Source organism: Mus caroli, unplaced genomic scaffold (assembly GCF_978045245.1).
Source record: "Mus caroli unplaced genomic scaffold, Mus_caroli_1 scaffold_12, whole genome shotgun sequence".
In the NCBI taxonomy this organism is placed as follows: Eukaryota; Metazoa; Chordata; class Mammalia; order Rodentia; family Muridae; genus Mus; species Mus caroli.
Window position 1 is genome coordinate 66,264,895 of NW_028227267.1, and position 13,470 is coordinate 66,278,364.

Sequence of the window (13,470 nt, forward strand, 5' to 3'; positions counted from 1 at the left end):
CCCCAACTTAAAGAAGTGAGTGACTTGGGCTGGAGAGATGATTCAGCGGTTAAGAGCACTGACTGCTTTTCCAGAGGTCCCGAGTTCAATTCCCAGCAACCACATGATGGCTCACAACCATCTGTAACGAGATCTGATGCCCTCTTCTGGTGTGTCTGAAGATAGCAACATTGTATTCATACATATAAATAAACAAATCTGAAGAGGAAGAAGGAGGGGGAGGGGAGGGGAGGGCAGAGGAAGAGGAAGAGGAAGAGGAAGAGGAAGAAGAAGAAGAAGAAGAAGAAGAAGAAGAAGAAGAAGAAGAAGAAGAAGAAGAAGAGAATGACTGAACATGGTGAGGCATAGCCCCAGCATGCATACTGTCTCAAGGAATGAAAAAGAAAAATAAGAAACAGGCCTCTGCAATGAGGTGCATAGTAGGTGGGACTTAAGGGAGAAGAAAAAGAGGCTACCTATAAATAAAGACTTTTTCCCCAGGAACAGGGAAAGGAAGAAAATACACTACTTAATTTTTTCCACGTGTATATAGAGTTCATATGTTAGAAACTTCACACCATGAATATCATTTACCTCAGGTCCACCTTTCCCTTCTAGATGCTTCTATCCATGCCCAACCCCATACACTTGCGTGTCAAACATGGCGGCCACTTTAGACCATAATACGGAACCTGGCCTGCAGGAGGAAGGCCAGAGAGAGTGGAACTGTCCTTAGCACTAGCAATCTAACATTAGTCCCAACCCTTGGCCTCACCCAGCAAGGACAAAGGGGACTCCCCAACCTTAGTTCACATAAGATCATCTATCACCTGCTATCACCCCTTCCCTGCTTGCTCTTGGTATAATCAAGTCTGCAGAGTCTGAGAGTGCAGACAGGCCGAGCACCTTGAGGCTCAGGCTCGAGAGTTGAGAGTTCCAGGCATAGAGTAGCGCTGGCGGGCATGCTTCTCGCAGTACAACTCGTTGCCCACCCAGAAGTGGCCGCGCATCTTCAGGTTCAGCCCACAGTCTGCGCAAGTGTAGCAGCCAGGGTGTCGGTACCTCCCCTCCTGGATGCGGACCGCCTGGTTCCTGCAGAAAGGGGACAGAGACAGGACAGTTAGGAGGACCTGGCATGAGGCCACCATTACCAGGAAACCTGCTCCCCTCGCCAGTCAGAACCTCAGACACACAGATCTCAGGGCACTTGGCTCCCAAAAGCCTCTCTCTCAGGAATTTCATTTTACCAACCCCAACAAAGGATCAACATGCACATGCACAAACCCCGGACTGGGACTTCTAATGGGCCAGTCTGATGATTCCACTGGCTAAAACCACTTTGCCACACAAGCTTGACAACCTGAGTACCATCCTCAGAACCCATGGTAGGAGGAGAAAACCAACTCCCCAAAGCTGTTTTGTTTGTTTGTTTGTTTGTTGTTTTTCAGACAGGGTTTCTCTGTGTAGTCCTGGCTATCCTGGGACTCCCTCTGTAGACCAGGCTGGCCTCGAACTCAGAAATCCGCCTGCCTCTGCCTCCCAAGTGCTGGGATCAAAGGTGTGTGCTATCACCACCGGACTTTGTCTTCTGGTCTTCACATGTGTGCCTGTGGTTACTTCCACACTCATATATACACAGATACTTATTTGTTTAATTAAAAGTAACACTGTTACACCCTGAGCCAGGCAAGCTCACACACGCCTACGATCACAGCATTAGTGAGGCAAGCATATATAGTGTTGAGGCAGACCCTGTCTCACACACTGACGAAGATTCCTCATGTCTCCTGGGCTGTGGCTCTCAGAGAGTGACCCTCGGTACAGAACTTAGAGCATCAACATTTCAAGGCAGTGCAATCAGAACGGATAACCCGGGGTTAGTTGTGTGTTCTGTGCATTACGAGCCCTCTGGGGACAGGGATGCAGGCTCCTGGGAAAGCCACTAGTATATATCAGCGTTCCACCTACATTCTTCAGAGTACCGGACACTATCCGGTCCCGCCAATGAGAAAGTAGCAGTCACAAAAGGTCAAGGCGTTGCTCAAAGTCACCTGACTTTCAGTGTTGGCAGTTAGGGAGAGATACGAGCATTTTTATTTTTAAACCAGAGAGAAGTGCTGCATTATAATGTCGCCCATTGAGAAATGAGCCCAGGATAGGGAAAAAAGAGCAAGCTTTTCTAAGAGGAGGGAGGTGCTTCATCTGGGCACAGAGGCTTGGGAACATGTACGAAAACCCAAAAGTGCTAGCATTTTTTTTCATTCCCTTGCAGGAAGGAGGGTGAGCAGGAAACAGCCAAGCCTTCAATTTTGAACTGGAAGCCACTTGGCCATGCTGCCCTCTAGGGTCCCTGACTGATGGCCCAGCTTTGCCTGGAAGCCCCAGGTATGGTCGGCACCCAGCCCCCCACCCCCAATACTCACGAGATGTTGACGCTGCACTTCTCACAGGTGTGGAGCTTGGGTGGAGTGGCCAAGGCCCTGGAGGTGGGCAAGGAAGCCTGGGGGCTCAGCGAGCTGGGCACAAAGGCAGGTGTGCCACCTGGGACGGGTAGGAGACAGACTCCATGAGAGCTGCCTGTCCACCACAAAGGTATCCAGCTATACACAATGGCATTTTATGACATTCCTCCATTCCTCCCCAGGACACGCCCACTCTTGTGGCCAAAGGCACACTTTTACATGGGCCTCTAGAGTGCTGGTGGGGATGCCACTTAGTAAAGAAGGAGATGAGGCAGAGCCTTGGCAAAGGCTGATGAGGAACCCTATCCTTCCAAAGCAACCTGGGAACGTCTGTGCCTAGTGTTTGCCAGAGACAAGTAGGTGCTGTCTCTCCGTGGACCAGTCATGATGATGTAAACAGATAATACTAGGTCATAAGGCCATCACAGTGTCTTTGTTCGGCCCTTTCAAAGGACATTTATACACATCATTGCACCCGAGCCAGCGAGAACACCAAGATGAAGCACAAAAGCACTGGGCAGCCATTGTCCAAGCTTCAGCTGAGATTCTGTGACACCCAAGAAGTGACCTTACGTTTGTACTCTTCTCCCCCCACCTACCCACTACCAATCTCCCTGGGGCCCCTCCCATAGAGACCTCAGAGTCAGGATGGACAGGCTTTGTTTGGAAAACCTTTTTACTTAGCCCCGTGTTCCCGAAAACAGCCTTGTGATCACTACACACTCAGAGTTGTGCCTAGGACCGGCTATTCTGCAGCTCCAAGCCCTGTTCTGCCAGCATCATCCTTTCTGTGGACAAGACAGCATTCTTGTCTGCTGCTACAAAGGGCATCGTTCATGACTTCCTGGAGGGATAGCATGCATCCCACTGCTGTATGCACACTTGTGGGAACTTCTTAGAGCCATATCTCCAATCCTCGGGGGTTGAGGTCGGGTATACTCTACATATCTGTTCCACTGGATAAACACACCGGTGTATTTCCAATGAGTAAACGGGTGGCTGACTGTACTCTGTTGTTTGCAGAGCTACCTCGCCTGGCATGACAGTCTGTGGCATAGCGTTCTTTGTTCTGGCTTCCAAGGCCCCTGCCTCAGCACAGCTAGTTCTCCCCGACACCCTCCCCTGCTACCAGGCCAAGCCAGTGTCTAGTGAACATAACCCAACGCTCTGGTTGCCGGCCTCCACATTCCATAGTACTCCTGCCAGGCCACTGTCTGAAAGCTGATGGAGTCTGGGATCTTGTTTCAAGGCCAAATCAAATCCCTCTTTTTCCAAGAAGCCCTCCCTGGAGACCCAACCCAGAGTCCCTGCTTTGACCACTCCCTTGTTTTCCTGGTTCTGACGAGTACCACCCACCCCTTTCTGAGGGTACCCAGTTAACCCAACCAGAACGTAAGCTTCTTACTCGCTGGTGCCTGACATATATATGCTCCCCTAATGCCTAGTTCTGCTAAGGACCCTTAAGCTACTTCCTTAGTCGGTTTGGCCTCATTCCAGAGAGTCCAAGGAACCTTACTTCATCCAGAGCCTAGAGGCCTCACCTCTCTCCTCAGCCTCCAAGGCTTCCTGTAAGAGTCGAAAAGAGCTGGACTGCCTTGGGGCGGCCCGACCCTGGCGGTTCTCCTGCAGCATCTTGAACACCTCTGAGTCCTCCTCCAGATCCAAACTGCTGTGGAAGAGTAGAAGAGACAACTAAGAATAAGGACCCTGCAATGATGTTGGGACACACCCCGGTGCAGATGAATATGAGAGGATTAAGGGACGGAGACTCCCATCCCTCTCTAGGAAACCAGTCCCGTCCAGACCCTCCAGGAGCTCACCCAACTCTGCAAGACCTGCTAGTACCTGATCCTGGGGCTGGAGGGCCGTCCTGGGGAATGGAGCAGCACCCTCACTGCGGAGTCGCTTGGGCTGCTGTGGCCGGCCTGTGGGAGGAGAGCGGCAGGGAGGAGTCAGTCCACCCACCCCCCACCCTGGTGGCCAGCTTGTTCTGTGTGCTTTACAAGATGCTGTTCTCAAGATCGACGCAAGGGGGCGCCTAGCCTCCAACAACCCACTGGTATCGGGTACCCTGTGCCCTGCCCTCATAGCCAAGGCACCAAGGATGAGATCCCATAAGGGAAGAGACGCCCGTGCCCGGATGCAGAGATGTTTAAGTTACACTTGGGAATCCCACAAGGAGCAAAAACGAGGACGTCGGGTGGGCACGCCACACAGACACCCTTTAGATATATTGATATATTCCACACACTTAGATCATGCTACCTATGTAGAGATGTGGCCAGCCTCCTACTCCACAGAAGAAACAAGAAAAGCAAGCAAGCCTGGAAGCCAATCATCTTGCAACAAGGCCATGGAAGTATAACTGTGTAAAGGATGTACCCAGGTGCAGATGGGAAACAGGCTTCTAGACTCAACAGTGAAGAAGAAAACTGTGTTTCCGGCCTGAGAGATGGCTCAGCGGCTAAGAGCACTCACTGACTGCTCTTCCAGAGGTCCTGAGTTCAAATCCTAGCAACCACATGGTGGCTCACAACCATCTGTAATGAGTTCGGATGCCCTCTTCTGGTGTGTCTGAAGACAGCTTCAGTGTACGAAGCTAATTAGACCATATATGTGCTTCTTTCCTGTGGTCTTGGGGCCTCTGAGATGCTAAGAGTGTGACTCAGGAGGGAAGTGTGGACCTCTTGACTCCTGCTGCCATCTGTGCAGCCTGAGGGGTGAGGAATTCTGGTTTTTTTGGTTTTTTTCCATGAATGCATCCTTAAGAGCCCAGAGGGTGCTTGAGGAGAAGCAGCTGGCTGAGGGAGAGGGATGAGAGTTCCCAAGGGACGGATGACCGAGCCTGACTCTGAGGACCAGAGAGGGGGTAAGAGGATCCTGCTCTCGCCAGCAGCACTGGGACCAGCTGGGGCCTGCCTGTCACCTGACCCGGGCTCCTTCTTTAGCATACAGGTTTGTCAAAACACAAGCTCCTGGCCCAGTGGTAGCAGCAGCGGCGGCAGCAGAGAATCCCAGCTTTCCAGCTCTCCAGAAGGCCAAGGCAGGCAGATCTCTGTGAGTTCAAGGCCAGCTTGATCTACAGAGCGAGTTCCAAGACAGTCAGAGCTACAAGGAGAAATCCTGCCTTGAAAAACAAACAAACAAAAAAAACCCCACAAGTTCCTATTCTTGAGTCCCCAGTTCCCACTCTGCAGCAAGTCCAGGCTGGGGCCCGGGAGATCTGTATTTATAATAAATTCCCTAGGAATCCTAATTTTCCCATAGACATTCTCAGGGGCTGCTGCTGTTTGCTCAGGTGGGACACCACAGGAAGACCTGCCCTTGAGTACCCACCATCTGCTAGACCAACAACGTAGAATTCCCAGAAGGGATGCACCTACCAACTGGGGGCCAAGTTCCTTTCCAGCTTGTCTCTACCTGTTGGGTCTTTCTGGGACCCATCTTCTCCCTCCTAGAACTTCAGACCACTGCACCTCATTCTCTAATCAACCCCCTTCCTCTAATCTCCCTCCACTGTTCAGCAAAACTCCCAGATGAGCCTTCTCAGGCCACCCAACCTACTTGTCTTTCTCCCCTTCCAGAATGCCTCCTGCTTTTGTAATTAATCCCACACCGCTTCATACTTAATTGTTTCAAAATTGTTTGGCATGTTTGTCTTATCTCAACAGCCACATCTTAAATTCCTTAAAGATGGATCTGTGGCCACATCACCCACCCAGCTGGCCCTGGGGTAGGCACAAGGCCCAGCACCACAAATTGAGCCCCTTCCTTCTCCAGTCCCCCCTCCCCACTTCCTCTCTCCTACCACCCTCAAAGGCCCTGCTCATTGGAATGCAGAACCTTCCACCCCAAAAGGCCCTGCTCTTTGGAATGCAGAGCCAACCCAGAAGTAAGATTCCAGCAGCTGGGCCTTGTTCCCTTCACCAAAAGGCCGGACATACCCCCAGCCACTCTGCCCCCAGCAGCTGATGGCCAGAACTGTTGTCATCTGCCCCGCCCCTGTCCTTGGGGGAGGAGAAATACCACCTGGGGGTTAAGCTGTCAGCAGTGGCCGTAGGGACTGTGGGGGAGGAGACAGAAAACAGGCCAAGGGCAGAGTGAGGCAGAACCACACGGTCCCACAGAGTCTCTTTGGGCTGCATGGAAGGAGATCAAGGCTGCTGGGGTGGGGAGAGGGGTGGGGGTGGGAGTTGGGGGCTTGGAACAGGGAAGAATGTCTTTGGGAGATGCAGCCAGCACTGGAGAGGGAGTCACCCCAACAACAGCAGCAAAACTATTTCAGCCACAGCCCAAAAGAAACACTGAGAAGGGAGAGAGCCAGAGCGACAGGAGAGAGGACTACAAGTGGCCTCAGTGTTAGCTAGCTTCTCTGGCTGGCTCAGGGGTATAACGGACCTGTCACTAGGGGATGGTCCCACGGGCTGGTCAGGTACTGCCAGAGGGCACCAAGGGCAGCTAGTGGCTCGGGAGGCAGGTCTCTCATCTCCTTCCCTTAGGAAGCCTCACCTGTTGGCTGTTGGGGTGGCCGGGGTAGGTCAAGTGGTGAGCAGCAGCAAGGCCTGGAGAGTGTGTCAGACTCTGGAAACTGAAATGAGCAGGGGAGTGGGGAACAATGTGGTGCAGTGCCCACACAGCCTGCCCCAGGGAAGAGGGGGCCCAGGGTCCCCTACACAGAACTACTGAGACTCCGAGGGGCTAGGCTCAAACTTGGTGGCCCACTTGGCCAGGGTACTCAGCCATGCTCACCTACAGCCAATCACATCCTCTCCAGAAAGGGCAATTGGGCTGGCAGGGGGTGGGGTGGAGAAGGGGCTGCACGGCCTGGGGCTGAGAGAGACTGGACTGAAGCAGGCAGACCTCTGGGAAGACTGGCTGTCACGGTGTGTCCTCAGGGAGCCCTGTGGAGAAAGGGGCCAAGAAAGAGTTGGCATGACCCTGCTGGCTGCACCCTTGAGGGTACTTGGGGGGCGCTGTAGCTCATGACTGGAAGGCCCAGCTTACCTGGAATCTGGTTGCCAGCACTTCCAAGGAGCCGTCCCCATTGGTCTGCCCAGGAGAGGCTGTTTGGGACCTGAAGGACAAGAGAGAAGAAAGAGATGGTCTATCACGGGATCCTAGACTTCACCCTTCCTGAACACTGTTCCTAGGCCCAGGCCTTCAGACCAGCCAAGTCTCCAAGACACTTGGCCATTGGACTTTTAACTTTGTTAAGTTCAAAACAAATGACTCCCATAAATCCACCACTCCTCTCGGGCTCAGCACCATAGCAGAAAGGACAGAGTTTCAGCAGAATGCTTGATAAATCCAGTTTATCAGGCCTTCCTCACGTGACCCACATCCCTCCTTTCTTCCATTTCATCTAGACTGCCACAGAAACAGCAACTGCCTTCGATCAATTCTGAGGAACATGACTAATTCCATGTAAATAACCCCTTTTGTCTTTTAAACTGTGGAGAAACCAAAGCCTTAAGAAAGAAAATGAGGGGCTGGAGAGATGGCTCAGCGGTTAAGAACACTGACTGCTCTTCCAGAGGTCCTGAGTTCAATTCCCAGCAACCACATGGTGGCTCATAACCATCTGTAATGGGATCTGATGCCCTCTTCTGGTGTGTCTGAAGACAGTGACAGTGTACACTCATATATAAAATAAATAAATCTTAAAAAAAAAAAAAAAAAGAGCTGGGCAGTGGTAGCACATGCCTTTAATCCCAGCACTTGGGAGGCAGAGGCAGGTGGATTTCTGAGTTGGAGGCCAGCCTGGTCTACAAAGTGAGTTCCAGGACAGCCAGAGCTACACAGAGAGACCCTGTCTCAAAAAAAGAAAAGAAAAGAAAGAAAGAAAGGAAGGAAGGAAGGAAGGAAGGAAGGAAGGAAGGAAGGAAGGAAGGAAGGAAGAGAGAGAGAGGGAGAGAGAAAGAAAGAAAGAAAGAAAGAAAGAAAGAAAGAAAGAAAGAAAGAAAGAAAGAAAGAAAGAAAGAAAGAAAGAATATGAGGGAGGGACTAACCAGGAGGTGGGGGCAATGAGCAGGATGTAAAGTGAATCGGTAAAAATAAAAGCATAATAAATAATAAAAAGAAAAGAAAAGAAAATGAGTTGTCCCAAGTCCTAAAGCCATTGTTGGCTGAGCCAAATACCTACTTTTCCTCACTGATAGGCTTGTCCCTATCAGTTGCTCTATGGTTGGACACAGTATCTTCAGGAAAGTCACTGGGAATCCCTTTCTCAGACTCTTCCCCAGCAAAACAAGGGGGCGGAGCCAGGTTTCCCCTCCCTTCTAAACAAGCAGACAGATGGACTCTGGAGATTGAAGCTCCAAGAAGGCCCAGCACCTGACCCAAGTGGACCCTCTCTGACACTTCTCCCAGGAGAGCTGACAGGAGTCTAGACCATTGGAGGTGAGAGGTGATGGAGAGGAGAGCACCCTCAAAGCCACCTCCTGCTTGCCATCATTACTTCCCAGGGCCTCTGGTCACCTCTCTAGAGGGCTGGCAGGAGCCTTTGCCTTCCTAGACTGAGGTAGTGGTACAGGGTCAGGGTAAGGGGAGTTCCTGCCTCAGAGCTGCTGAGGTTCCTCTGAATGGTTCCCGGGAAAGTGGGAGGAAGGTTGAGGAGGGTCTTGGTAGAAGAACCAAGACACCCAGAGCCTTGGCTTGCCTGGTGCGGAGCTGGCCAGGCCCCCATTCCCCAGTGGCCAGGTTCCTTCAGGAAAGACCTAACAGTAAGCAAAGGTATCCCTGATTGCCACCTCCTGTAGATTTTGGTCCCATTCCCAGATGCCATGAGGCCCCCTCCACCCTCTTTCCTCCTCTAGCTCTCTCTCTCTCTTACAAACACTCAGGGACAGAGTGGAATGAAGAGGGCCAGTACCATGGCATCCTGCCTCTGCAGTCTTACCTAGTAGCAGGGCCCTCAGGGAAGGAGGGTTGCAGACACGAGGCCAGAAAAAAAGTCAGGCAGTGGGACAGAGGCAGAGAGAGAGAGAGAGAGAGATCAACGCCTTTGCTGGCTTGCCCAGAGAGCCTTTGGACCAAGGGATCTCCCAGCATTCTTGAACTCTGACTCACTGTGATGTTCCACCTGCCCCTCCCCTCAACACACAACACTCCTTATGAGTGTAGGGACCCATGTTCAATGGCAAAGTCCAAAACAGTGAGAAGAAGGGACAATGAGCTTTGCTGAGCTGTGAGTCCCTAATCCCCATCTCTACCCGGATTTACAAAAAAAAAAAAAAAAAAAAAAAAAAAAGCCATCTCTCAAATACAAGGGTACTAGAGACCCAGGCTAGGGTACACCATGCCCAGAACTTGCCTCTCTTCAACCACTCCATGCCCACACCCTGTACCATTCACACTGCTGGGAACCAGTCAAACCCGGGCTTCCAGGTAGCCAGTGCCAGCTTGCCCCACCTCACCTATGGCTGCATGCCCAGCCCGGTGCCCACCTATGCCCTTATGGGATACTTATGGGCCACTGGGATATCTTCCTTGTCCCTACCATAGTCCCAGAGCTCAGGACATGCCAGAGGAGCCTGGGAAGGCTGGGATGGGACTGCACTGGGGTTGTAGGCAGGGTTGAGGATGGCTGCCTGGCTGGCATTGGGCAAGTGCAGAAAAGGGAAAGGTGGCAAGACCTGCCAGTGGAAGTAGAAGACCTACCGGTCCAGCTGCAGTCTTAGGGGTGAGGCGCTCTGTCGGATCTTGCTTTGGGCCTCTGCGTGTAGCATGTTCTCTGCACTCTGTCCATTGATGGCCACAATGATGTCGCCAGGCCGGAGATCAGCTGCTTCAGCCTTGCCCCGCTCTGTGACCTAAAGAGATGAGAAGCCAGATGCTGGCTGCTGAATACCCACCCTGAATAGGAGTATACTTGAGGAGACTGGAGCAGGAGGGTCCTCAAGGTTTCCTCTGCTGCCCAGGAAATGCAGAAACAAGACAGTACACCTCTACCACCTTTTTCTCTGTCTTTCCTGGTCTTGCCAGCTTCTCAGCTAATCCCTTACAGGCTTGAGTGGCAACCTCCCCCCAAATCCCCCATACACTGGCATTCAAACATGGGCCTCCCAAGGAATGTGATGGCAGAATGTCAGGAGCGGAGCTTGGGAATACTTCTGGATAGAGAACCCTGCCTGTGCAAATCATACCTTGCAGGTGGCTGCCTAAACACCACCCTTGCCCTGAGTGCTCTCCAGCCAGGACTTGGGCCCGAGCCTGGGTGAAAAAGAAACTAGCAAGCTCCCAAGAACAGGCAGAAGCACCTGCCCTGTGTAACGACCCTAAATGGCAGGTGTGAGGGTTGAGACTTAGGGCAAAGGGCAGGCCTTGTCCTTGGTCCCCTTCCTTTCATCTTCTAATGGCCCTCCTGAAGGAGCCCTCACATACCCATGCCACAAAGCACGACTGTTCCCCTGGCCAACATTGCCCAGAGAAGGTTCCAGGCTCCAGAACAAATTGGGGAAAGTACCCGTGAGGAACAAGACCCCCTTTCAGGGGATAGCTAGCTCCTTATCTCCTAAAAACAGCCCTTACCTTGGTCACAATGATGGGTGTGTGGAAATCTCTGCCCCCGCTAATTCGGAAGCCCCAAGGTGCTGGTCCCGCCACATCCACAGTCAACGCCATGCCTGAGGAAGAGAAAACCGGGAGGTGGGGCCCACTTCCACAGTACACCCCAAAGCAAAGGGAGAAGACAGTGGCAGGTCTCAGAGAAGCCCAGCAGGGCCTGGGCCTGGCGGGTGGTGACAGAGGAAGTGACTAAGTCCCTCCCTCTTCTAAGAGTTTCACTTCCCCCCACCCTGGGAGGCCTTGAAGACTCTGAGTTCCCCCTTCTAGGGTCTTCAGACTAGTAGATCCCCTAAGACAGGCAGCAGTCCCACTGACAAGAGGTCAGACTTCCATACAAGTGCTTGGTGGAGAACTGTGGGAAGGAATTAGCAGGTGGTAGGAGTAATCGCACCCCGCACCCCTTCACTACCTGTTTCCTGTTCCCTAAACGAAGAGCACAAAATACTTTCTACACTCTGTATAGAGCATTGCTTCCCACACAGGAGGACAGCAAGCCTTAGGATGGCCCCACCAGACAGCAAGAAGTTAGCCGGGGCTGGGGCTGGCAGGTGTCAGTCCAAAGTCTTCAGGGGGGCTACCTGGCTCCCTGCCCGACCCCAACAGCTGGGTTCAGATGAACAAGAGGAAGCTTGCTGCCTCCTCTAGGGGCCTGCTGCACCCTAGTGAGCAGCCTGAGAAAGGAGGCCAAGGCTCATCTGCCAAGGGAAGCACACCCACACCCACAGCCACAGCCACCCTGGTACTGGCCAGCAGGGCAAGTTCATGATGCTGCCAGTTTGGCCACAAACTTCTCATCCACAGCCCCCTCTGACCCACAAGGGAGTGTCCTTGTGGACCAGGCCCTCCTAGGATTTCCTGAGCCTCTAGGTCTGGAGCCAGGAGCCAACCCAGCCAGGAAGCTGCAATGCCAGCCTGGGCACCACCCAGCCCAGCACCCATCCTCAGGCTGTCCCTGGGGAGATATGGGTCAGCAAGTATGTCCAATATCTCAAGAACATCAAGGCCTGGGAGGTGGGGGGGCTGTCCAGGCCAGCAGTTCGACTGTCTTGTCCCCCAGGCAACTGGCTTTGCCTTTCACCCAGGCCCAGCTACGGTGTCCCAGGCTGATCACAGAAAGACTGCGAACACCCTGAGATTCTCAGACCTTTGAGCCGACCAGTGGACTCAGTGCTGCGTGAACTGCCTAGCTGTCAGTCTGGCTGTCCCCAGTACCAGTTCTCAAGCTTGCTTCCCAAGTCCAAAATACCTCGGGGCGGAGTGGGGGTGGGGGGGGTGGGACTGGGACTAGAGGACGATTGTCTGGGTCAGGGGAGAACCCAAGCCAAGGGGTATCCAGGTCGAAGAGAGGTTTCAGGGAAAAGGGGCTTTGGGCCGAGGGTAGGGTCGGGCGAAGAGGAGATGGCCGAGGGCGGTGGCCCGCGGAGGGTGCAGGTGGGCGCGCGCTCACCTGGCTGCCGCTTGCCTGTCGGGCTGGGCGGCCAGGCCCGCCAGGAAAGGGAAGGAGGGAGGGAAGAACGGAGGGAGTAAGGACGAGGAGCCGCCGCCGTTCCACCGCAGCCGTCTGTCCGACTCTAGGGAGAGCTCGCCCGGGGCTCCCAGACCTGCCTCCGCCCATGTGATCCCGGGGCCGCCCCTGCCGCCGCCCCTGGCCCGGGAAGCCGCCTCCTCTGCGCTGCCGAGCCGGGGCGCCGCCACCTGGCCCGCGCCTTGTGGGGGAGCTGGAAGTGGGCGAGCGAGGAGAGCAGACCCTCCTGAAAACCGCCTCTAGACTGAGACCCTTCCGAGGTGTCCACATCCTCCGGACTGTCCCTAAGTACAGGGGGTCGGTTCAAATGACAGACCCTCCCCCACGGTGCGCAGTATACAGAGACTGCGTCCCACCCCACAATAGGAAAAGATCCCTCCATGCCGCGGTCCCCAGACCTCGGTCAGGCAACCGCTGGCTTGATGGACCTGTCTGTGGTCCGTCCGACTCTTCTGCCCACTCCTGGCTCCGATGTTGGTGCAGATACAGTCCCGATACCGATACCCACACATCTCAAACCTGGGCCACACCTCCGCCCTCCTATCTCTTCCCAGACAGATACCCCTGGCTTTGTACTGCCAGCGCAGTGACTTAGCCCCAGATACCCCGCAAGCCTGCCCTGAGCAGGGAGACATGCCCAGACCCAGAGGAGATAGAGAGCACTTGGCAGGGTCACCAGGCACCTCCTCTCCCACCAGTCTGCCTGGCATGGGCCAGCTCTAAGCACGACCGAGGACCCTGTCTGCCCAATTCCTATGCCAGACTCCATGACTCAGGGCAACGGGGTGGGGGGGAAGCAGGTGCAGGCCCAGGAAGGAGGAGCCATCTGACCAGAGGGTCCCCCAGAGCTATACCTGGCAACTCTTGCCCTGGGGAGTTGAGAGCCCACGCAGCTGCCTCCTGCCTCTTCAGTTGCTCTTACAACTTGGCACAGCGTAG

General features: G+C 53.7%; 1 protein-coding gene across 3 annotated transcripts; it reads right to left on the reverse strand.

Annotated features, from left to right (window-relative positions):
* Nucleotides 1-221: 221 nt before the first annotated feature.
* On the reverse strand, nt 222-13,470 carry Pdlim2 (PDZ and LIM domain 2). Of its 3 annotated transcripts, none has more exons than XM_085828743.1 (10): nt 12,454-12,573; nt 10,971-11,065; nt 10,101-10,252; nt 7,446-7,515; nt 7,191-7,342; nt 6,951-7,029; nt 4,287-4,366; nt 3,983-4,107; nt 2,403-2,520; nt 222-1,071 (listed from the first exon to the last, which is right to left on the reverse strand). In XM_085828743.1, the coding sequence occupies exons 2-10, from the start codon at nt 11,061-11,063 to the stop codon at nt 894-896; spliced, it is 1,047 nt and encodes a 348-aa protein (XP_085684869.1). In that variant the 5' UTR covers nt 11,064-11,065; nt 12,454-12,573; the 3' UTR covers nt 222-893. The 3 variants fall into 3 exon arrangements, with proteins under 3 accessions (XP_085684869.1, XP_029325224.1, XP_021037601.1); XM_029469364.2 differs by lacking the exon at nt 12,454-12,573 and adding an exon at nt 13,386-13,470 and having other exon boundaries at nt 223-1,071; nt 3,983-4,110; XM_021181942.3 differs by having other exon boundaries at nt 225-1,071; nt 3,983-4,110.